Source organism: Colossoma macropomum, unplaced genomic scaffold, assembly GCF_904425465.1.
Source record: "Colossoma macropomum unplaced genomic scaffold, Colossoma_macropomum, whole genome shotgun sequence".
Lineage (NCBI taxonomy): Eukaryota > Metazoa > Chordata > Actinopteri > Characiformes > Serrasalmidae > Colossoma > Colossoma macropomum.
The window spans coordinates 4,770,473-4,793,769 of NW_023494793.1; the positions used below are offsets into that span (position 1 = coordinate 4,770,473).

The 23,297-nt window shown below is 40.0% G+C and overlaps 1 protein-coding gene across 1 annotated transcript in view; it reads right to left on the reverse strand.

Annotated features, from left to right (window-relative positions):
- Window positions 1–3,380: 3,380 nt before the first annotated feature.
- ogdha (oxoglutarate dehydrogenase a) overlaps window positions 3,381–23,297 on the reverse strand; it is a 49,673-nt gene continuing 29,756 nt past the window's right edge. The window contains 20 exon segments of the mRNA XM_036578255.1: window positions 3,381–4,901; window positions 7,094–7,248; window positions 9,055–9,218; window positions 9,440–9,512; window positions 9,970–10,095; window positions 10,248–10,319; window positions 11,670–11,848; window positions 12,985–13,112; window positions 13,717–13,867; window positions 14,141–14,269; window positions 14,353–14,455; window positions 16,619–16,771; window positions 16,955–17,059; window positions 17,061–17,135; window positions 17,246–17,374; window positions 18,417–18,596; window positions 18,763–18,853; window positions 19,058–19,204; window positions 20,711–20,865; window positions 21,727–21,842. Of these exon segments, the coding sequence (XP_036434148.1) occupies window positions 4,781–4,901; window positions 7,094–7,248; window positions 9,055–9,218; window positions 9,440–9,512; window positions 9,970–10,095; window positions 10,248–10,319; window positions 11,670–11,848; window positions 12,985–13,112; window positions 13,717–13,867; window positions 14,141–14,269; window positions 14,353–14,455; window positions 16,619–16,771; window positions 16,955–17,059; window positions 17,061–17,135; window positions 17,246–17,374; window positions 18,417–18,596; window positions 18,763–18,853; window positions 19,058–19,204; window positions 20,711–20,865; window positions 21,727–21,842 (2,552 nt within the window). The 3' untranslated portion in view covers window positions 3,381–4,780.

A 23,297-nucleotide genomic window follows, 5' to 3' on the forward strand; every position in this document is an offset into this window, starting at 1 on the left:
CTCGTATTGTCACAGTTTTTTACAGCAGGTTAGTGGTGGGTATGGGTGTCATTTCTAATGAGTTTAAAGAAGCTTTGTGAGTCTAAGTTATCCATACAGGAGCTAAAAGAGTCCAAGAAATTAATGAAAAAAAAGAAAGTCTCCTGGTCAAGACAGTCTTACAGTAGAATTATTTTTGTTGGAGATGGGATTTGTTGGAGAAACCTCTCTTTGCTGTTCCTAAACAGTGCATAACAAAAAGGCAATATGACAGCCACGGTGAAGCAAGGCGTTACGTCCTTGATTCCAAAACCTGATAAAGATTTATTTTCCATAGAAAATTGGAGACCAATCACATTAAATATCGATTACAAGCTATTCGCATTAACATATGCTAATAGACTTTAAAAAGGACTACATAGTATTGTTCATGAATCCCAAACTGGGCCCATATATAAGCAATAATATACACATAATCTGTGATCTAACTATTTTATTGACTCAGACTTTCTCATTGGTTTTATAGTCCTACGTAAGACATTTGATACAATTGAACATGAATTCTTAAAGTTATTTGGTTTCGGTGATAATTTACAGTCTGTCATTAAAATGTTTTAAATGGTATAAATAGCTCTGTAATACTTCTAAAAGATTTCAACTTAGTTGGATATGTTTGATTGGTATTCACAAACATCCTCTACTGAAAGGTATTTCAATTCATCATTCATCATCTGAGCTGCTTATGCCTGGGTCGTCGGGGGTGCTGGAGCCAGTAACAGCACTCACTGGGCAGAAGGCAGTTCCATTTTCTGGAAAGGTCGCCAGTCCAGACACATAAACATTCACACCTAGAGGCAATTTAGTATCTCCGGTTCTCTTCATGTCTTTGGACTGTGGGGGGGAAACCCACACGGACACGGGGAGAACATACAAACTCCACACAGAAAGGACCCTGGTTACCCGGCCGGGGAATCGAACCCAGACACTTCTTGCCGTGAGGCGCCAGCGCGCCGCTCCGATATTTCAACTTTTTAAAGGAAATTAGAATCTCTCAGCTGGCAGATGATACAACCTATTAAAACCTTTTCTCTTGCCTCTGGCTTTGAAACCTAAACAAATGTGAGTGTTTCTGCTTGTGTGACACTCAGGATAAAAATGTCCATGGCATACAAATTAAGGAGTGTGAAATACCTGGGTATATGTTACCATAGATCTCGTTGTCAGGCAGCATCTCAATTTTTCTTCTAGACTTAAAAAAACTACATCAGTTTTTAATAACTGGCTTCGGAGAGATCTTTCCATTTTCATGTCATATGGAAGAACAAGCATCATCAACTCAGAAGCTCAGTACTGTCCTGCCAAAAATTGAAAGGTGGGGTGGAAAGCTTAGACTTTTTTTTGATGTCAGTAATACATTCAGGGTGAGCTGGGAGGCATTACACAAAGCTGAATTTCTCAGTTAGCCAGAGACCTTAAGCCCAAAGATGAGGACTGTCCAACAGGAAGGTCCCTCAGCTCTTTTTCTATTGGTCAAGATATCCTTATCGAAGGAAAACCATAATTTTCCCATCATTTTTAAGGAGTTTATCTCTGTCTGCAAAACAATCCCGTCTGGCTTGTTGCTATTGATGAAACGTTTGCATTGCTTTGCAGACAAATGTATAAAAGGCTGGCTTGATTCTTAATGGACTCTCTAAAAAGTATAGTGATACATATATTCGGATCCTGTTTTTATTCCAGACATAAAATTTCATGCATATACACATATATACACATGCGCATATATACACATGAATATTTAAGCAATTGATTACACACCCCAGACAGGTCGCCAGTCCATCACAGGGCAGACACACAAACACGTTCACACCAAGGGGAAATTTAGTATCTCCAGTTGGCCTGACTGCATGTCTTTGGACTGTGGGAGGAAACCGGAGCACCCAGAATAAACCCACACAGAGCTCCGGTTGCCCTGCTGGGGAATCGAACCCAGACTCTCCTTGCTGTGAGGCGATGCAGCCACTAGGATTAAAATCAGTGTTATTTAATGATTCATAGAACGTCCATTCAAAATTTGCTATCTGTTCAGTATCTTGACATAGTTTTTCACTGATTTTCAAACTAGACAATGACTTACTTTTAAAATGTATTTTTTCCCAAAGCAAAAAAGTCACTAGTATACTTTTCGCCATTTTCAAGCCACTCAGCTCTAGAAGGGATAATAATAATAAACTGGGCCGTGAACGCGGCATTTAATGTTTTAATGTTAGCAAGTCCTTCCGCCAAATTATAGTTGGTTGCTACGTCAGAGTAACGAGCTCTGCTCACTCCCTGCACAGCCAGCAGTTCGTTCTCCAGCTCCTTACAGACCAACTGACAGTTTGGGAATTTAGTGTCGTCTCATCTTCAGAGTCTGACCAAATCGGCTGTCGGTCAAATGTGATCTTAAAAGTGTCCATTTTCTGTTTGTGGAAAGTAAGAAGTAAAAACGTTCAAATGGCTTGAGCGTCTCCTACAGCTGTCAAAGTCGTTGCTTAGCAATGGCGTCTCAGCGGAGTGATACAGTGTTTGTGAAAAAAATGGCAAAATAACAGCAGTTAGAACGCTTCTCAACCAATCAGCTTGCGTGGTGCGTGCACGCGCGCGCACACACACACACATATATATATACACACACACACATATATATTCTATGTTATGTATATACACACTTTTATATCGTCACTGTCCAATGAAAAACAAGCATCTCCAAAATATTCACTTTACAGAACAAGGCAGAAACACTCACCTTTCAATGTAGATCAATGTAAAGAGATTTTGTTCCAAGTGATTTTAGAGCACTTCTATTGGGCCATTCATCATGAAATGTTTACACAATCTAAAGGACAGGTGGTTTGTTGATATGATGTAGAAAACTAAAAAAAAAATCAACAAAAATTGAGATAAATGGCTTTCATTGGACAGCGACGATATACATATATACACACACACACACACATCTCGCTGCTGTTGGAAGAAAACCCATTTTTGTCGTTTTCCAGTTTTTTAAATATTTCAAAATGCCTGTTGCCCTTTACGTTGTGTGTAAATTTCATGATTAATGGACCAGAAGAAACGACCCAAAATGACTAGGAAAAAAAATCTGGTTCTATTGACTTGCATTAAAAGTATAGTAGGTTTTTTCCTTTTTCCTGTAGTTACCATTTCAGAGATGCAAGGTTTTCTTCCAACAAGTTACATATTACTCACACACTTGGCACGTATATTCATGTTATATTGGTTGTGAATGTGTCCCTGATACTTTTAATCCTTTATCTTGTTATTTCCACCTTTTTCACAGCCTTAACGAAGCAGCGTCCATCTTCATTCATCAATAAAAAATAAAGGCACATCTCGAGAGCTCTGAGAAGATAATGTGTTTATTGAATGAAGATAAACAAGGACAAGATTCTCAGCTCCCTAAAATAAAAATAAATAAAATCATCCACTTTTTCTCCGAAAGATGCGATTTCCTGTATTTTCTTTTGTAGAGCATTCCCAAACCAACAGGATTCACTGTGAATTCAGCCGTGCTGTTCTGTTACTTCTTCCAATCAGAGCAGTGGTGTATTGTTTTGGCACATGAGATGGAGGAAGAAAACTATTAGCAATGAAGTTTACAGTAGGCAGAGGGGGTCTTAGTGTGCAACATCTGAGAATGCACTCAAAAACGGGACAAGGCAGCACTCTCAATCTTCCTGCCCTTTCATACTTTCGCCATTAATCATGAACCTCTCCTTTTGTGCGAACATCTTCATATAAATACAATCATACAACTAAAATATCCATATCTGAAGACCATTTGTTTTTTTTTGCCAGAAAACAGTGCAAAGACACTGGAAATGTGTCAGTTTATCCATCTGCTGTACAACTTCACCCAGGAATGCAATCCCGAGTGTGATCACGCAAAATTTTTCCCTCATTCTGACATTTCTGTGTACAGAAACCGCATTCCAATGAGCCAACGACCGGGATGTGAATGATGATAAAGCAAAAAAAGAAAAAAGATTAAAGCGTTTGAAAGAAATTTGGATACAATTATCTGAGAGCAGACATAATTACCCTAGATCAACAGAGCAGTAGCAACAAAAAGTGAAATATTTTTGATCACCGTGTTGTTTGTGGATGGATCACAAGTTCTGAAACTGACTCTTGTCCTAAACAGGTGCCACTGGGGACCTGAACCACTTCTACCTTTAGTACTTTGTCACAGTGTCCGTCTGTCAACGCCTCATATGCAGACAGAGCAAGATAAAACCTTCAGGATTTACTTAATAACAGTTCTACTACTAAATACTCTGAGTACTACTATGAAAGTACTGAAAGCTTTCACAAACTGTGCTTTGGTAGCCCATCTGTCAAATTAGTATTAACCGTTTACATCCACGCTAGTTTGTGCGGTCACGTCTGGTTTGGCTTTAAAAGGACTGAGGAAAAAAAACACGTTTGCGATGACTGCAGATGACAGCAGGTTGCAGGAACGCTATGAGAGAGAGGAGATCTAGCCCAACAATAGGGAATCCAGAGAGGTAACAAGCGAGCGCGAGTGCTGAGGACGGAAAGAGTGCTTTTGTGCATTTGGAGAACTATCTTTTGTTCCTAGGCCTGAAGTCAGGGTGTGTGTGACAGATAAAGTGGGGGTGGGTTTGAACAGCAGTGTTTTGGACAGGGTATAGGCGCTATAATGAGAACTGATTTGGAGGACTGAGGAGGCGGGAGAACGGAAGATTTAAGGTTTGATTTGTTGTTTGTAAGAGTGAAATTAGATGTGGTCTTTGAAGGCGTCCAGGTTGAAGGCAGTGTCCAGGAAACGCTTCAGCTCCAGCAGGTGGGAATTCTTGCTTCCGGTAGCAGGAGCGGCAGCAGGTTCACGACCAGCGTACCTACACACACAAACGTATAGACAGTGAAGACTCTATGATCTGCACGTTTACTGCACCTTTATGCTAATAAACAGTATACGACCTTACGGACAGATACTGTTAACAGATAGTCATTAACCCACAGCATCACTTTTGGAATATTTAAACCGATTATGTATGGATGGATGTACGTATGTATGGTAATGCATGTATGGATGGATGTATGGATGGATGGATGTATGTATGGATGTATGGATGTACGTATGTATGGATGGAAGGATGTATGTATGGATGGATTGATCCCCAATAATACAATAATAAGGGTGGTTATATAATAACCAATTATATATCGATTATAGTTTTAAACTTATTTTCTGTTATACTGGTTGTAAATGTGTCCCTAATGCTTTTCATTATTTTGTTACATCCACCTTTTTCACAGCTTTAATGAAGCTGCATCCATTTTCATTTATTTATTTTATTTTTAACCAAAATAAAGTTTATTTTCATATATAAGCATCCATCCACCCCAAGTGGTCCTATTGTGGATGGGAACTGCCAAAGAGTGAACTAGAAATATGAAGTTGGGTTAAAAACTAGTACTTTTTACTAGTTTTTGTTGTCTATGCACCGCACTACTAAACAGCACTACTGAAGAGTAAATAGTTGCATGGGTTGGTACGGTAGGGCAATGGTTTGCATTCAGCCTGGCCAGATCTGATCTCTCTCTAATAACTTTAATGATTTCTACACAAAAAACATAAAAATGCGTAGTCAGACATTTCATGATGCGTTAAAACAGTCAAATCGGTCAAAGATTTGCATGCCTTCTAGCCCGGAATTTTGTTCCCCTGCTCTGGACCAGTTTTTAGAAAAGATCTTAGAAGTCTTCAGGAATATTCCTTAAAGGCAAAAAATCTAATTCATGAAATTTTCCACTTGGCCCATATACAGTCTATCAGATTTCAAACTGGAGCTATGAGGCTAATGCTGCTAACAAACACTAGAAGTCAATAGTCACCCAAATCTCTTTTGTAAATACATCCCCATAACATCTATCAAACTGCTCAACATGCATCCAGCTGTTCACGAAGTTGGGAAGACTTGTCGCTGTGGTTTGTATGACTAACTGTGAAGTATGAAAGTGAACAAAACTTCAGTGTACAAAACAAGTGTTTTCTGAACTGACTGAAGAAGCAAAACTTGGGTAACAAACTTTGCTGATTCACCACATCTGGAGTGTGAAAACGGTGCCAAGTCCATTTTTTGCCAAACCATTCCTTTAACATTTCATGGGAAGGAGTTTCACTTAGTGTTCTATTAACAAAGCTGCTCAGACCAACAGATTCAGTAAAAGGTGAATTGTAAGTTCTAAGTAAAAAGAGTTCATGCTTACAAGGACACATACTTCCTAAATGAAGGCTGTTCAAAAGCAGTGGAGTGTAGGCAGCTGTGGTGTGTCTGTTACTCGCTTTTACTACCACAACAGTAGAAAAACAGAGCTACCACCCCTACTTTCAATTCCTCATTGAGAAAAAGAACCACTGTTCTTTGTGTACATTTATAGAACCAGGCGCTCTGGAGTGATGAAGCTCCATCCAGTACCTTTGGGTACTAGAAGAGTAGTGCAAAGAGAGAGAAACTCCCTAATAATACCCTTCATTTTAGAAAAAGGAGATGAGCGGGTGTCTACACACTAAGAGAAGGTTCTTCAAAGGTTCTTTAGTAAATGGCTCTATATAGAACCATAAACACTCAAAGAACCCTCTGCATAATTAGTTCTTTACATTGTGAAAGCGTTCTTCATATTGATGGAGAATGTGTTGTATATGGTTCTATACAGCACCAAATAGGGTTCTTCTACTGTTACAAGCTTGACATTGTAACAATAGAAGAACCATTTTTAGCACCATCTAGAACCCTTTCCAAAAAGGGTTTTATATAGCACCATCTACAGCACCATCAATATGATGATCAACCCTTTCACCATGCAAAGGGTTCTTTGAGTGGTTATGGTTCTATATAGACCCCTTTACTTTTTAAAGCATGTTCTTTACATGTATTGCAATAAAACTGTTTCTCTGAATTGTCTATTAAGGAGTTGAGAGATCTGCTGTACTGTGAAGTTTGTTGTTTATGGCTGTGGTTGTGTCTGGTCGTTAATTCTTCTCGGTTTTATACAGCGGAGATCAGGTGAATAAGAGTGTATTTACCAGACAGGCTTGGCGCGGTCGATGGTGGTGCGCATGCGGGGCTTCACGTAGTCATAGTAACCCTGATTCTTATGCTCCTCCTGACACCAGACCAGGTCAGCGTTGGGGTACTTCTCTGTCTCGGCCTTGACCAGATCAAAGGGGAATGGAGACAGCTGGGGAGAGACAATCAGAGATCATTTACGCAACAGACCCTCTTAACAGTTTTACTAGTGAGCACAACCTCAACCTCGTCTGACAGCCAAAGTGCTTTTCATCATGATATTGTCTTTAACCCTGCGTTCACACCGGCAGCGACGCAACACGACAAAGCAGCTGGAGGTCATTTATTTTCAACGAGAGCTGGCAAATTCCGGCGACAGGAGGCAGCGCAAACGCTGGCGACATAAAACGGGCAGAGTTGGCGACGCGAAAAAACGGAGTGGCATTTAACTTTATGCAAATAAGCAGCATAAAAGATGTGGCGATTACCAATAGGAATTAAGCACTGAGCAAGTTCTCTAATTGAGCAGCATAGTACGCGCTTTATCTCCACCACTGTGAAACACAAACTGACTGCGCAGACACAAGGATTAAATAAAAATAAGCACACAAGCGATTTCTCACCAGGATTTTTATTTCTAGCAGGAATGCATCTGATTTTTGCTTGGCGTCAGTGAAACCATGGCAACCAAGAGTCAGTTTGAGTTCAGAAACGCCCCCAGGCGATGAGCAATCAGTGATTTGGGCGATAAGAGGAAAAAAGTCGCTGCCGGTGTGAACGCGGGGTAAAGTGGAAGTTCAACGTTCCTACATCGGCTGTAAAGATGCCTACTTGCCACAGTACTTTGTGCCACAGCAGCTCTGAGAGTGAAATTTACCGGTTTAAAGACTAGGATTCCCCCTTTGGATGATGAATCTCGAAGGCGTGAGGAATGTTTGGGGGGAAAAAAAAAAAACAAAAAAAACTACAAACACTTTGGGAGGATAACTGACAGCTTGGAGAAGCCAGACTGCTAACATCAGTCCTAGGAAGCCAAATATCATGTGTGTATCAGTGTGTTTCTTTATTGCCATAGGAAGGAGGGGGGAGGACTCCTAATAGTTGTATGACGTATATGCACAATGCATATTGGGCACTATAGTGAGAGAACAATGACGGATAAAAATGCGAAAAAGATAAAAAAAAATCAGTGTTTTTGGCTAGACTGCCCCTTTAATAGGCTATAATTTAATATTGCTTTCAGAATATATAGTGGCCTGCCATGAGTATTTGCTAGGTGTTTTAAAACATAATCCTGTTTATGTTAAAACTTTTCAGTCAAGGCTAATAAGGCTTTGTGCTTGTTTTCTGGCTAATGTTGAGGATTCAGCTTCAGGCTCCCAAGATCACTGTACAGAGGTGCATGTTTCTCTGTCATGGCAAGGTCTTAGTATCATAATGCATCTGCAATTAAAATGTTAACAGAAAATCTGTTTAAAAAGTAAAAAAGTTTAAATTAATATATATATTTTAAATAAATAGTATATACTAAAAAGCATATCTTGTGGACACCCAAAGGCTCATGTGTATGTACAGACAATTACCTACACCATGACCCATCAATGACGGCATCATCTTCTAGTAAGTGCAGTAGACTCTTGTGAAATGCTCATATTCTTCCTAGGACTATAATAAGACATACTCTTGCATTCTAAGGAAGCGATGAGAGAAAACCTTTTCAAACACGTGCACCGTGACAGAAAAGCAGTTATCCAGCCTGGACGCCTTCTTTACAGTCTTTCTTCCAACATGAAGGAAAAGCTGGTTTTGGACGTTTTCGAACACCTGAAGCTGCACAACACTTTTCTATTTAGATTCCATTTCCAAAATGTGTATCGATCATCTCACCGCCTAAGAAGACATGCTCTTACTTGCTAGCTTTTCAAGCTTCCTCTAATCTTCACATGAGGGTGTGACGGTATGTGCGTGGGTGCAGTACCTGATCGATGCGAGCGATGGCCACAGTGTTCTCCATATCGCGAGCTTTGCGTTCACGTGTGAGCTCATAGAAGACTTTCCCTGTGCAGAAGATCAGACGCTTCACTTCAGCTGGGTTCTGGGTTGCAGGGCCCTCATCCGGGATCACACGGTTGAAATGGGTGCCTGATAAGACATGCAAACTCTTAATACACTGTATAATATACTATCTGTGTTAATAATGTGTAGCTTTGATAGTCTAACATTAGGAGAGATGGGTGTATACATGCACTCTGAGCTTTATTCAATGTCTATATTGTCTTCCAAATAATAATAATATATTCCAAAAAATGCCAGTATATCTGAAGTAAGAGAGATTCAGCTGTGCGCTTCATTGCATCTCTGACCTGGCAGCATTTGGTCAAAGTTGGACTTGGCCTCTGGGTGGCGCAACAAAGATTTGGGAGTGAAGATGATGAGCTAAAGAAGAAAGAGAAAGATAATCTTTAAATGTCCACTGGCAGTGCACAGTTTTTGATCTAACCCTCTGTTTGCAGACAGTCGTATCCAAAAGTTTAAAATATCCCCAGTTAAACTGTATGTTTTTTTTATTTTATAATTGAATATTGAATAAGTTAACATATTCTCTACAGGGAACACATTCAAATGACATTTTCGGAAATTGTTTGTGCACAATTTCATTTGCTGGGTTTAACATATTAGAAAAAATACATCAAAATGAATTCCATTTTCCATTTTTTCCCAATAAATTCAGTAATAAACAGTAACTGTTTACTACACTGTGCAGAAGTTGTTCATGTTTTTTTGTGTTTTTTTTCAAAATCAACAAAACATGTTATTTAACCAGGGGTTACACAACTTCTTTTTTCTGCCTATTCTGTGTGTATGAGCACATCCTTTTTCAATGTAAACTCACTGGCTTCCGGAAAGGCAGCAAGATCTGCCTCCTCAGAACGTGGAAGTAGTTGGCAGGAGTGGAGCAGTTCACCACAATCCAGTTACAGTCATACAGCTGACGCACCTCAAAGTCATCCGTGATTTTCTGCAACCAGAGTTTGAAATCCTTGAGGTTCATTCAGAGTCAGGTACAGATACTCCAATAATAACTCCAGCCAATAAAGACAAACAAACATGGTTTGTATTACATCAATAACGCAAATGAAAACAAAAGGAAAAAAAAATAGCACGTCTTACAGGGAAAACATCAGGATCGTCATTGCACATTTGCAGGAAGCGCTCGGGACGAGCAGATGAGTGCTCAGGACCCTATGAGAGGGAAAGACAGAGGCGGACAATTGATTAATACCTTAATAGGAAAGACAGTGGACAGTGAGATGCACACTATAAATAAAATATCATAAAATATGATGATCTTTGCCGGTGTGTGCTTGAAATTCCATGTTGCATCTTGGCAAGTGAAATCATCTTAAGCTTGGCCTACTCTACACAATATTTTCCCTGATTTTAAGCCCGATTTGCCCCTTGCGACGAATATTCACAATCTGAAGACTGAATCTGATATTCTAGGTCGGAAGCTCGATCGGAAGCGACTGACGGCATGGATGATAGTGTGAGAGGAGAAATGAGTGAATCTTTAGCCCTCCGAAGGAGCTCTGAAGTGATCAGAGACCCTCCGATATTATCAAACTTGTCTGATGCTTATTACTCTAAACATTCACGAGTGCTGTAGTGTGAGAAAGTCAGAGATGCACTGAGTGAGTTATTCAAACAACAGCCAATCAGAGAGCTGGATCAGCGGAAAAACAGGTGAAGAGACGCGCATGAACACTGCCTGAACAGCCGAGTGGAGACAGAGGAGCTGCGTGTAGAACACAGGCAGATAAGAGACGATATCATGTTTATAATGTTGGATCCAGATGTCAGGTCACGCTTTACAATTCAAATCAGCTCAGCTGCCAGTTTGTAGTGAAATATTTCTCCAGCTCTCACTGCATCAACGGTCTCGCCACAAATTCATCCCCGGTTTTTGCTTTCGCTGCACATAAAAGCACAAACATGTCCCGTCCAGTAAGTTTAGCTTTGTTTGTGCTGTGTGATCTGAGGAGATCTGGGAAATTTGAGTTCTTATTCGTAGCCCAAACTAATGTGTGTGTTCAGATTTTAACCGATTTCTAAAACAGAGAGCATCACAAGCACGCCAGCCTCAAATCTAGTGGACAGTCCATCTAATATTTCTCGTTTTGAGGTTGATGCAAGAACTTATGATGATTACTAGACTTATTCTAAACATTTACTTGTTAAGTAACTGAAGTTATTCTACTGGCAGATGCCTTTACTTGCTTTAAGCCAATAGAAAAATCTCATCTGCCAACAGAATAAGACGATATTTCTAGATACTTAAACAAATAAAGAAACATCTACAAATAAGTTAAAGAATCTTATGATACTCTTAACTAGTTTGAAGGTGTTTCTACTTGCCAAGATATTATTTTTTGCAGAATAAACGCAACACTACATGGTTTACATTTTCCACACTACTAAAATGCATTTGATTCATTAGAAGGTTCATGATTTACTGCATTTAAAAGTATATACACTACACAGACCAAAAGAAAGACAAGTAACGGGGGTGAACTGTGGGTAATGTAGTCTCACCATGCCCTCCATTCCGTGTGGCAGCAGCAGAACTATGCCGTTCTGGCGGACCCATTTGGCCTGTCCAGGGCAGATGAACTGGTCAATTATACACTGAGCTGTGTTGTGAAAATCTCCAAACTGGGCCTCCCACAGAACCAGAGAGTTAGGACTGGCCATAGCAAAGCCCAACTCAAAACCTGAGAGAGACAATAAGAGAGAGGGAGATGGAGGAATAGTGGGATGGGCTAAAATACATGATATTTAGAGTCATATGTTTGTGCCTTTTAGCTCCTCTACAGGACATAAGACATATTTTCAGCTAGGCTACACTCAGCCTCAGGTTGGGCGCAGGTATTCGAACATACAGGCACATTCAGGGCACTGTGAGGCAAAGAATGTGGTAAATCTGTAAAAAATAAATTTTACCGTCATCAAATTTACATTTAAAAACTAAGAAGACATGCAGGTTCACTGGTTTGCATGGTAAATAAAATAGGCATATTGTGTTGTAGACATTGCTACTTTCTATCACCATCACTCTAAATTGTACTAAACACTGTATTGTACTTTATATCCTAGTATTATTGCACAGTCTATTACTGCACTATTCATATTTGCACCAACAATTACTGTACATGTTTACTCTGCATACTTATCTTTTACATATGCTGCTCTCACAGGACATACTTCCCTCATTGTACGCTCTCCACTCACTCTGTATATATGTATATTATATTTATACTTGCATATCAGCATTTTTAACCACTGTACCGTCCTTCTGCACTTCATATGTAATAATACTGTATTTTGCACTTCTGGTTAGATGCTAACTGCATTTCATTGGGTCTGAACCTGTTCTCTGCACAATGATAATAAAGCTGAATACAATCTAATTTAATCTAAATTTGTAAGCATCTCTACAATAAACCATTTTACATTACTCTGAATGACTGTATATATCAACTATTTAATTATGCAGAAATTCTGAAACAAAATCAGTGGAATTCCCCTTCAATGAGGTAATTATATGAGGCATATACAGCCTGCAACAAAAGGTACCACTTTATAAAGCTTTTCGAAAAGCTTAAAATTAGATTATTATTGGTTTATTTATTATGTCATAATACCTACACTTAAAAATCCTTAATAAGCAGTTATAACATGAGAAATGGCAACATCTAAGTAGAGCTGAATACTGAAAAAAAAAACTTTAAAAGAGTTTACATTATTATATATTTTAGGACATCTAGGATTTTAGGACATTCGAATACTATGAGCATGAAGAAGTCAGTATGGATGAGTGTGAGTGCTGTAAAACGTAGAGTATACAGACCCAGAACTCCATACTCGGACAGCGAGCTGTTGCACACGGTGTAGGGAGCTTGGTTGGGGGCGACGTGGTTCATGGGGATACAGGTCCTCTTATCCACGTTCTGGTCATGGAGGACATGGTGACGGTGACTATGGGAAAAAAGAGACAGAGTCCCAAAGAATTAAACCGTGTAGCACAACTTTTTAGCCTTACAGACAAGCAGTGATTTAAAAACCAGCAATATTAAATAGGGGTTGAATAATTATGACATGGCCATATTAAGAAAATATTTTTTTATGCAGAAATACGACATTATACATTTTCAAAATCAATTTGAATCAAGTCACTCAATTAATACACAGTCCAAATAAAATGTTCTGGGTCTTAACAAAAGCTTGAATTGGTAAATCCTTACAGTCTCAATGGGGACTGAATAAGTTTGAATGCAACTGTATATAATAGCTGTTATTTGTGATTGTAGCATAATGAGTCCTGTTTAAATGGATTTACATTAAACGTGAATAAAAATCATTGTAGCTATAGGTTTGTTATTATTATTATTATTATTATTATTGTTATTATAGCATTTTTATATGTGGCACTAGAGGTTCTGCTTTGCCTGTTCCAACATATTACATCTTAAATATTATGATACACTGCATGCACAACTTCCACTATCACTTATTCTGTATCACTTAGCATTAAGAACTGCTTGTGAAATTAATGACTAATAAACAAATCAGTGTGAAGCACCTGAAGGTTCCTCTCTCCACATCTTGACCACTCAAACGGACATGAATGCCCTCTTTCAGCAAAGAGCCAAAGGCCATGTACTCTCCCAGAGCCCAGTCCACTGTCCGGTTCCGGATCATCTCAGCACGGCCCTTCAGAATACGACTCAGGCCTGAGAGAGAGAGAGAGAAGGGGGAGGAGGTTTGATTTGACATTATTTTGAACAAAATCGTTACATCCTTTAAACCACATGACTGTTATCATTGAAACATCATTAGAAACAGCAGCTGGAACACCTGAGGCATCCACAAAACAGAATAAAAAACTTCTGGAAGTTGTTAAAAGGCTCATTTGCTGCCTTCTGTAGAACAAGCACTGCAAAAACCAATCCTGTGATAATTATGAATAGATTTATTATGCAGTCCTGGTGTTTGTGCTTCATTACCTCCGTGAATGGTGAAGTCTTCCACAGGTACGGATGACGCCACCTGCCCAATGTGATTCAGCTCCTCCTCGGTCAGTCCAGTAGAAGGACAGCTCATGCTTTTGGGCTGACCATCCAGAGTGAAAAAACCTGGACACAAACACAGTCGTGTCATACTTGAACGTGGGTTTTAATGAGCTTTGCCTCAGTTTTTCTACAATAACACCACAAACCAGGCCAGGGGGAGTCCAGCCAGTGCTTAATGTGAAGGATCTTCTCATCCTTGGAGCGACCGTGAGCCTCCTCGCATATTTTGTCATATTTAGAGATCTCCTCCTGCAAACCCGGACAAACACCAGAGCTGATTAAGTTTATGGAATACACATAAAACACTACAGTACATTTAGTGCTCCATCTGTAGTCCTCTTCCGCCTTATAAACTGCAGAAACTACACCAGGCAAACTTTTGTTAAGTCGCCTAGAAGAACTTGACAAACATTTTGATCAAAAGTGTATTAAGACTGTGGTCACTGCAAGTCTGAATTCTGCGCAGCTGAGTGCAAATCTCTGATTTCGATACAGTTACAGTTCTTTAGGAAGCAATTTAGTGGAGACTATTATGAAACCAATCACCACAATTTCAGTCAATGCAACTTTTTTGCTATGATTCAGAGTTGACTGGAGAAACTATCAGTTCGAGGGGGATGAAGTACGCACACGGCAGTGAAACAGACGGCACAACACTTTGTTTTCTGATACTAAAACCTTAAATATTTATTTGATATTTCTACTTTAAAATCACTAACACTACAAAATGATCTGTTTTTAAATGAGGCAATTCACTTAAGATGATCTAAAAATAGTCTATGATGCTGAAACTACTCAGTCACTGTTTTAGCCTAGAGCAGAGGTCACCAACAGGCGGACTGCGGGTCTGACGCAGACCCAGACGCTGTCCTATAACCAATAAACTATGGATAATTATTTAATTGCGACAGGGTGGTCCTATTTTAATCGGCATATGATTTCTAGTCATTATGGTACAGGTTTAGCGGGGCAGCATGTGACGCTACTCAGCCAATCAGATCTGTGCATTATGATGAGCACTGAGCCAGATTATTTCACATGGCGTAATCTAAAAACAGAAAACTGACAGTAAATTTTCTTGAAATGTTACTGAATTGTACTTTATTTGATTTGACATTCAGTTGTTGACTACACAAGATGTTGATATACCTACTAGGCTACTTCAGTAAACAGTATATGGCACTGAATCATAATGCAAGGTAAACATTATGATGTTCTGGACCTTTGCTTGAGAAAATTTTCTTTAACTGGACCTTACTGAATTTTAATTAAAGACCCCTGAGCTAAAGGAAGAACTACACAGGTAACATCACATCACAGTGTGAGTGCGCAGAGCTTCAGGAGACATTTGTTACAGGATTGGATCAAATTCATTCACTTTTACGCCCCAATATCCTGTCCAACCTTTTCTGCTGATATCAGCCCAGATTTTTTTCTTTTCATTTTTCTTTTCAAAGATTTTTACATTAAGACATAGCTTAAAATAGATGCACATTTTTATTAAATATTACTATAGTCCACTGACGTTATGATGACATCCTACAATCAATACCACTAAAGCTGAGGGGAAAACAGGCTGAAGAAACAAAGCAGTTGGAGTACCAATGTAACCAAGCCATAGAAGTCAGTGGCTTGAGTCTGCACTGGCAAACAAATTGAAGGAATCTTTTGTTGTGTAATGTTTAGTGCTGTGTTACACATTTATTATATGCAGTATTGTGTGTGCATGTGCTGTAATTGTGTTTAGACTGCCTGTTTTTGTTTATCCTTACATGGTGATGTCTGTCACACCTGTCACTTAAAAAAAAAAAGCTGGGCCTAATCTTGACATCAGTCTTGCTATAAAACTGTGTCAGTCCATTGTTTTAGGGGCTGGCTAGGTGTCTAGTGCCTGTGCGCAAGAAATAAACTTCAATTCTCCAGACAATACGGCTAACTCCCTGGTTTGTGATGGGCTTGGATTCTTCAAAATCCATTGAACCTTTGCCATAACCAACAGTGACCTCGCTGTCTAGCAAGTAAAAGGCCACTTTGGGAGCACCAGTGGCCACCGGGGCAACTAGCCTCACACTGGTAAGGTGGTAAAGCAGGAGTAAGTAACTCAAACTGGGGAATCACTGATAAGCACTAAAGCTCTGTCAGACACAAGCAATGTTTGGTCTGCATTTCACAGTGTGTCGCTGTGAGGATCTAGTGTAATTTTCACTGCATCTGGCAAACAACAGGAAAGAAGCAGAGGCAAGGTCTGGTGGGTAGAGTGTAGTGGGTAACCACTTTATGGAAGATGTGTGGCGCATAACTGCCTTTTGTGGCAAGATATGTTGTGGGCAAGTACAGTTTGGTGCGTAATTGTTTTTCACTGGAAAGTGTGGGGTTGGTAATTGTGGTTTGGAGGGCAGTGTGTAATCTGACCTCGTACTCCTGCCGTGTGACGACGCCCTCAGCAATGAGTTTTTCTGCATATTTCTGCAGAACAGCCTTCTGCTTCTTAATCTGCTTATACATCAGTGGCTGAGTGAACATGGGCTCATCCATCTCATTATGGCCGTTACGGCGATAGCACACCTACGCAAGAGGAGACAGAGACAGACATGAAAGCATAAAACACAAGAGTTCATTTCCAGCCAGCAAATGGACTGAGAGAGCCAGGATCAGCTTCTTGGGGTTTCAAATACAAGTCAATATGAAAAGGCAGGAATTTTCTAATTAACCCGGTGCTGGGCTGACACTACGTGAACACACACTCACCAGGTCGACCACTACGTCTTTGTGGAAAGTGGCTCTCCATTCAGCTGCTACGTTGCACACGTACATGACGGCCTCTGGGTCATCCGCGTTAACATGGAAGATGGGGAGCATTGACCACACGTGCTACATCGGTGGGGTATGGAGAAGAGCGTGCCATACGGGGGTCTGTAGTGAAGCCAATCTGTGTCAAAGACGGAGAGAGAGAGAGAAAAGACAGAAGGCTTAGCAGGCTTTTTTCAAGGATGTGTGTGATTTTATGCATGTATGTTTGTACGAAATGCGTATTTGTACCTGGTTGTTGACAACCACATGCACGGTGCCGTGGGTAGTGTATGAAGGCAGGTCACTCAGATGGAAAGTTTCGTAGACAATGCCCTGTCCAGCAAAAGCTGCATCACCATGGAGTAGGATAGACATCACCTAAACACAGACATAGAGCAAATCAACACACGTATCAGATTACTGCATAAATGGCAGTTTAGTGAATATTTCTTTCTATTGTTTTAGCTGTAGTGTGCCATTTACGTAGTATAAATATACTGATTGGTATGGTAAGAATCCATTAAGGGGTGTTTCTCTTAGACTGAACATTAATAAAGGCTAGCAAACGGTGGTACAATGTGCAAACTTCATGATGAAAGGACGAATTTAAGTGATTCAAAATAGCTTGGAATAAAATCTATTTACATTAAATTACACAGAAAGCTATTAATGTTTTTTCCTCCTCCTGTAAAGTTACCATTTTGGAGATACAAGTTTTTGTTCCTGACAGCAAAAAGATATTATAAGGATAAGGTATGATATTGCAATTGTAAAGGCATTGGCGAATATTCACTTTGAAAAGATGTTTAGATTAGATCACTATTTCAAACTAATATTTCATGATGTATTTATTGCACTCTGGAAGGGCAGAATATTTAGATGACACTGAGGTTGGGCTGATACCACAGTGGCGATACCCGTCCATTGTCGACGGCTGGCAAGACATCATAATGTTGAGCCAGCATTGTAATGACGCACTCTTTTTAGAAAGTTAATATGCGAGCTGTAGAGTCACTGCCGCATCACTCATGTCACGCAGAGGTAGCCAAAGTGGGAAATAAAAGACCGCCTGGCTCACGGGATGGAGCAATACTGGGACAGAGCCAGAAGGAAAACTGACGCTCTGAAAAGCTGCTCCGCGCTCAGCGCAAAATCACATCGCTCCGCTCCCATGTTCAGTCTGTACTTCCAGTGTCTCTACTATAACATAGAAAACTATTTATACTTACTATTAATACTTCCTACTTACCTGGAGAGCTGAACTGATTGATGTGTTTTAAGGAGTGTGGAGTATTTGTAGTATGTTTGTAAGAGAAACATTATAGTATAATTGTCAGAGAAGAATTCACAAACACACAAGACGCACAAACACACGCAAGAGTGGAAGAGGTTTGTAACAGGTGATGATTCAGCCGCTCACCCGGTTTCCGTCCGTGTCCCCACAGTAGAACTGCTCGGCTTTGGTCTTGCCCTGCACCACCGGGTTCACAGCTTCTAAGTGTGAGGGGTTGGCCACCAGAGACAGCGTGATGTTTCGGTCCGTCACACGGTTTATCCTCCTGTGGTACATCCCCAAGTGGTACTTCACATCACCTGAGCCCTGTTACACACATGGACAGACAGACAGACAGACAGACAGACAGTTAATAATTTATACTAACAGTCATCTCTAGGAGCCTATTTTTAAATTAACTCTAATTGGCTCTAATTCTTATTATCGGCATTATGTTTAAAAAAGAAAGGGAAAACATCATCCCTGCTCTGACCTCATCTGCAGCCTCCAGTTTGGAGTCAAACTGGCAGAAGATCTGTTCCAGCTCCTTCCTAATGACGTTGGCCAGAACATTCAAACGCCCTCTGCAGACACAAACACACACACACACAGCCCTTATTAAATCATTCTTTTAGTCATTAATATTAATTATTCAGATTTAACTGCTATGAAACTAAACATTAGGTTAACTAGTTATGAGACTACAGACCCTTGTGGTATAGGGCTTAACCAGACATTGCTGAGCTACCAAGAGTACATTTCCAGCAGGAATAGACTGTGGGTCGCACCTGTGAGGCATGCCCATGATCACGGTGTCCACACCGTTTGCACTGGATTTATCGATGATGGTTTTGAGGGCGGGGATCAGGCTCTCGCAGCCCTCCAGCCCGAAACGCTTCTCTGATGACCACTTTCTCTGCAGGAACTCCTCAAACCTGATCAGTACAAAAGACAAACAGTAATTACAGACAAATAGCAATTACTCAGCAGGGAACAGGGAAAAGAAAGCTGTTGTCTTTTTCTGTGAACAAACATTCATGTCTGTATCATCACCCTGTTAAATCTGAAAAAAAGGTTATGGACATCGACCCTTTTTACAGAGTTTAGGCGTTTCAGGTACACCCATTGCTAACAGCTGTATAAAATCAAGCACATAGCCTTGCAGTCTCCATAGACAAACACTGGCAGCAGAATGGGTCGTACTGAAGAGCTCAGTGACTTTAAATGTGGCACAGTCTTTGGATCCCACCTTTGCCACAAGGCAGTTAGTAAAATTTCTCCACTGCTAGATCTGCCCCAGACAACTGTAAGTTCAATTACTGTGAAATAAACACGTCTAGAAGCAACAACAGCTCAGCCACAAAGCACAGACCATGTAAACTCAGAGAGCAGTAAATAGTGCCTTTGCTCTGTTGCATCACTCACTACAGAGCTCCACACTGCCTCTAGAAGCAACATCAACATAAGAACTGTGCAGAGAGCTTCATAAAATGAATTTCCATGGCCAAGCAGCTGCACACAAGCCTAAGATCTCCACGCAAAGTGCTAAGCGTCGCCTGGAGTGATGTAAAACACACCGCTACTGGACTCTGTAGCAGTAGAAACATGTTTATGCTTCACTATCTGGAAGTCTGATGGAAAAATTGGGGTTTGGTGGATACCAGAGGAACAATATATATGAGAAAGCAGAGTGCCAACAGTAAATTTTGAGATAATGGTCTGGGAATTTTTTAGGGCCCCTCACTTACAGATATTTTAGACAATAATATGACTCTAATTTTGTGGCAACAGTTTGGGGAAGGCCCTTCCCTGTTCCAGCATAACTCTGACCCTGTGCACAAAGCCAGATCCATAAAGACCTAGTCTGACAAGATGAATAGAAACGTCAAGTGTAAGCCAGGCCTTTTTCATCCAACATCAGTGTCTGACCTCACAAATGCTCTTTTAACTAAATTGGCACAAATTCCCACAGACATATTCCATAATCTTGTGAAAAGCCTCAAGGGTGGAGACTGTTATAGCCACAAAGGGAAGGCAACTCTACATTAATGCCCATGATTATGGAATGGGATGTCCAACAAGCTCAAACAGCTGTGATGGTCACGTGTCCACATACTTTTGGCCATAAAGCGCATGTTATTCAAGGCCTGCTAAAATCTAAGCAAACATACTCATTTATCCAGCTATAGATCATGAAATTCAAATTAAATTCAAAGACGCTGCAGACGGGAGCGCGACAAACGTTGTTGGTTTCTCTGGAAGGAGAATGAAATCTTGTGGGATTCTTGAATTATTTACTAGTCTTTGAATTATCATCTAACAAATTAAGTGTTTCAATTAAGAATCTTTTAGTAGGCCTAAAACATTTGAGAAAAAAAACAAAACACCTATGCTCTTGGTGGGCTCCTGTCTTTATCCCCCCTGTATACCCCTGTGCGTACCTAGTGGAGCGGACCATGCGGGCCAGCAGGGTTCTTTTCTCCTCCAGGCTGAACTGCATGACTCCAGGCGTCTCAAACTTTTGCCGGATCCACTGGCACTGCTCCAGGTCATTGATGAACATGAACTCCACTCCTATGTGCTGGCAATAAGCCATCTGACAAGAAGCCAGAGAGAAACTATAAGAACATTCGTAACACTTGAATTGTGTTTATTTTGACTATGTATGTATTAGTGTAGGGGGTGGGAACCCGACCCCTCTGCTACGGTTCCCTTGAGCTGTGACTTGAAATTGTTGAAATATGAGGATTTATAGGCCAGTTATGTGAGACAGAATCAGTATTGGTGGTACTGGTGCATCCCTATTAATAGGGGTGTTAATGATCAATAATTGATCATTAACGCCCTGCTGTGAACAAGACTGACCAACAGCTAATAATTTGACTTAAATTTAGTGCACTGAGTGCAACCAGGTTAAAACTCTATTCTTTAGGCCATACAGATCACTAGAATGACTTTGTTTTAAAATGACTGACTAGACTAGTGGTGATAAGTCTATATTGTGTTTTCCCCCTCTTTCCCTCGGCTGACAACACACTGACCAGCCACTTAATTAAGTATGCATCCTTGTTCCTACGCTCTTCGTCCATTTTATCAGCTCCACATACCATATAGGAGCACTTTGTAGTTCTACAGTCACAGACTGTAGTGCATCTGTTTCTCAGCGTACCAATGAAGTGGCTGGTCAGGGTATGTTAAAAAATTGTTTTAAAAATTGTGGAAACTTAAAAATGTCAATTTTTGCAAGAAAATAAATAAAAACTCAAAATAAACAACAACAACAACAACAACAAAGAAAAAAACCCTGCTGCACTAGTGCCTATCTATACGTCTCAGGTTGTAATTATCAACTGTAATTCGGATACTGGATTGATTATAACATTGATGTCTTCCCACGTACCGTACTGTATATACATCATGCACCCTTAACAGTAGCACAAGTGTGTGTGGTTCTCACCTCCAGGCGGCGTATGATCTCCCGCAGTGGCAAGGCGCTCTCCGTGCCCCCGATGAAGGTGGTGGTGGGCAGCCGGAACACTTTATCCAGGTCTGATTCATCCAAGCCATAAAAGCCTACAGGCCAGAGCCAGGCCACAGGCCAAGAAGACAAGACGAGGAGAAGAGAGGAGAGAGGTAAAGGGGCGAAGCAGCCATGAGGACGACAGGCAAGAGAGGAAGATGAAATGGTGAGGAGAAACGTTCAGAGCATGAAATAATAAAAAGAAATGACAGAAAAAGACAAAGAAGAAGAGATGAGGCAAGAGAGAAATGGTGAACATAACCAGGTGTGAGTCGAAGCACGAGTGGAACATAAAAACAGTGTGAACATGTAAAACATTACATAAAGTGACGTGGGGAGCGATACGGATTAGATAAATGCCAGGTTCACGCCATTTCAGAAATTATTGGAAATGAAACAAAACAATAATGTGACCATGCCAAAGCCACAGTGGGAGCGGGGCATGCAGGGTTAGTGAGCAGACGGACGCATGGAGAAAAGAAGAGGTGGGCAAAAGAGGAAGGAGTAAAGTGAGGAAAGAAGGAAGGTGGGTTTTAAAATCAAGAATGACAGTGAAAAAGAGGAGAATTTGGGGAGGTTGAAATAAAAAAAAAGAGAAAAAGATTAACATTGTTATCATTTTCAGTTCAAACTAATTGGGTTATTTATTAGTGTAGGAATGACTGGCTGAAGCAGCTAAGCTGAAGTTGTGCTGATTTTAGCTTTAGTGAAAATTCAGCTACGCTAAAGCATTATGAATGTTATGCATCATGGAGGTGCCACTGATGAACTTTGTGATTGGAAAAAAGAAGCCGACGACATCGTTGAATAGTCAAATGACTATTAATAGATATAATGTCATCTTTATAACATTGTTCTAGGATTTATAATCCATACTTTACAACCCTGTGAAGTCACGTAAAGCAGTGAAGATGCATACAAAAGAATGTTTTAAAGCATCTATGTAATGACAGAAGAGAATGAGATCATTATTTCATTGTTTTCTACATTTTGTGTAGATAAACTGCAGTCTAAAAACAATAAAAGTTAAAGGGGAATTCTGCCAATTTGTCAATACTTCTTTACAGTGGTGGTGAAAGGAACCAGAGGTTGACAAATCTGCTACACAAATGCAGTCATTTTATTTGCCTTCCAAAATGACCAGTGAAACTAAACGTGTCTTTTGAGTTTTTATATGTATTGTTGACAGTTGACAGTGGTAAAATGGTCATTCTTAGAATATATATTTGCTTTGGGGACTTTTTAGCCTTAAAGCACCCTGCGGGTACCACTCCACCATGAATGGATTAAAAATAATAATAATAATAAAAAAAGAAATAAAAATAATAGTGTGTATATATATATATATATATATATATATATATATATATATATATATATATATATATATATATATATATATATCTCCCCATCTATAAATCAAAACTAAATCAGGCTCAACCACCACAAGCGGTGTAATCATAACTATTTTGTGTAAAAACTTGAGAGAGCGAGCTTTTCGACACAAA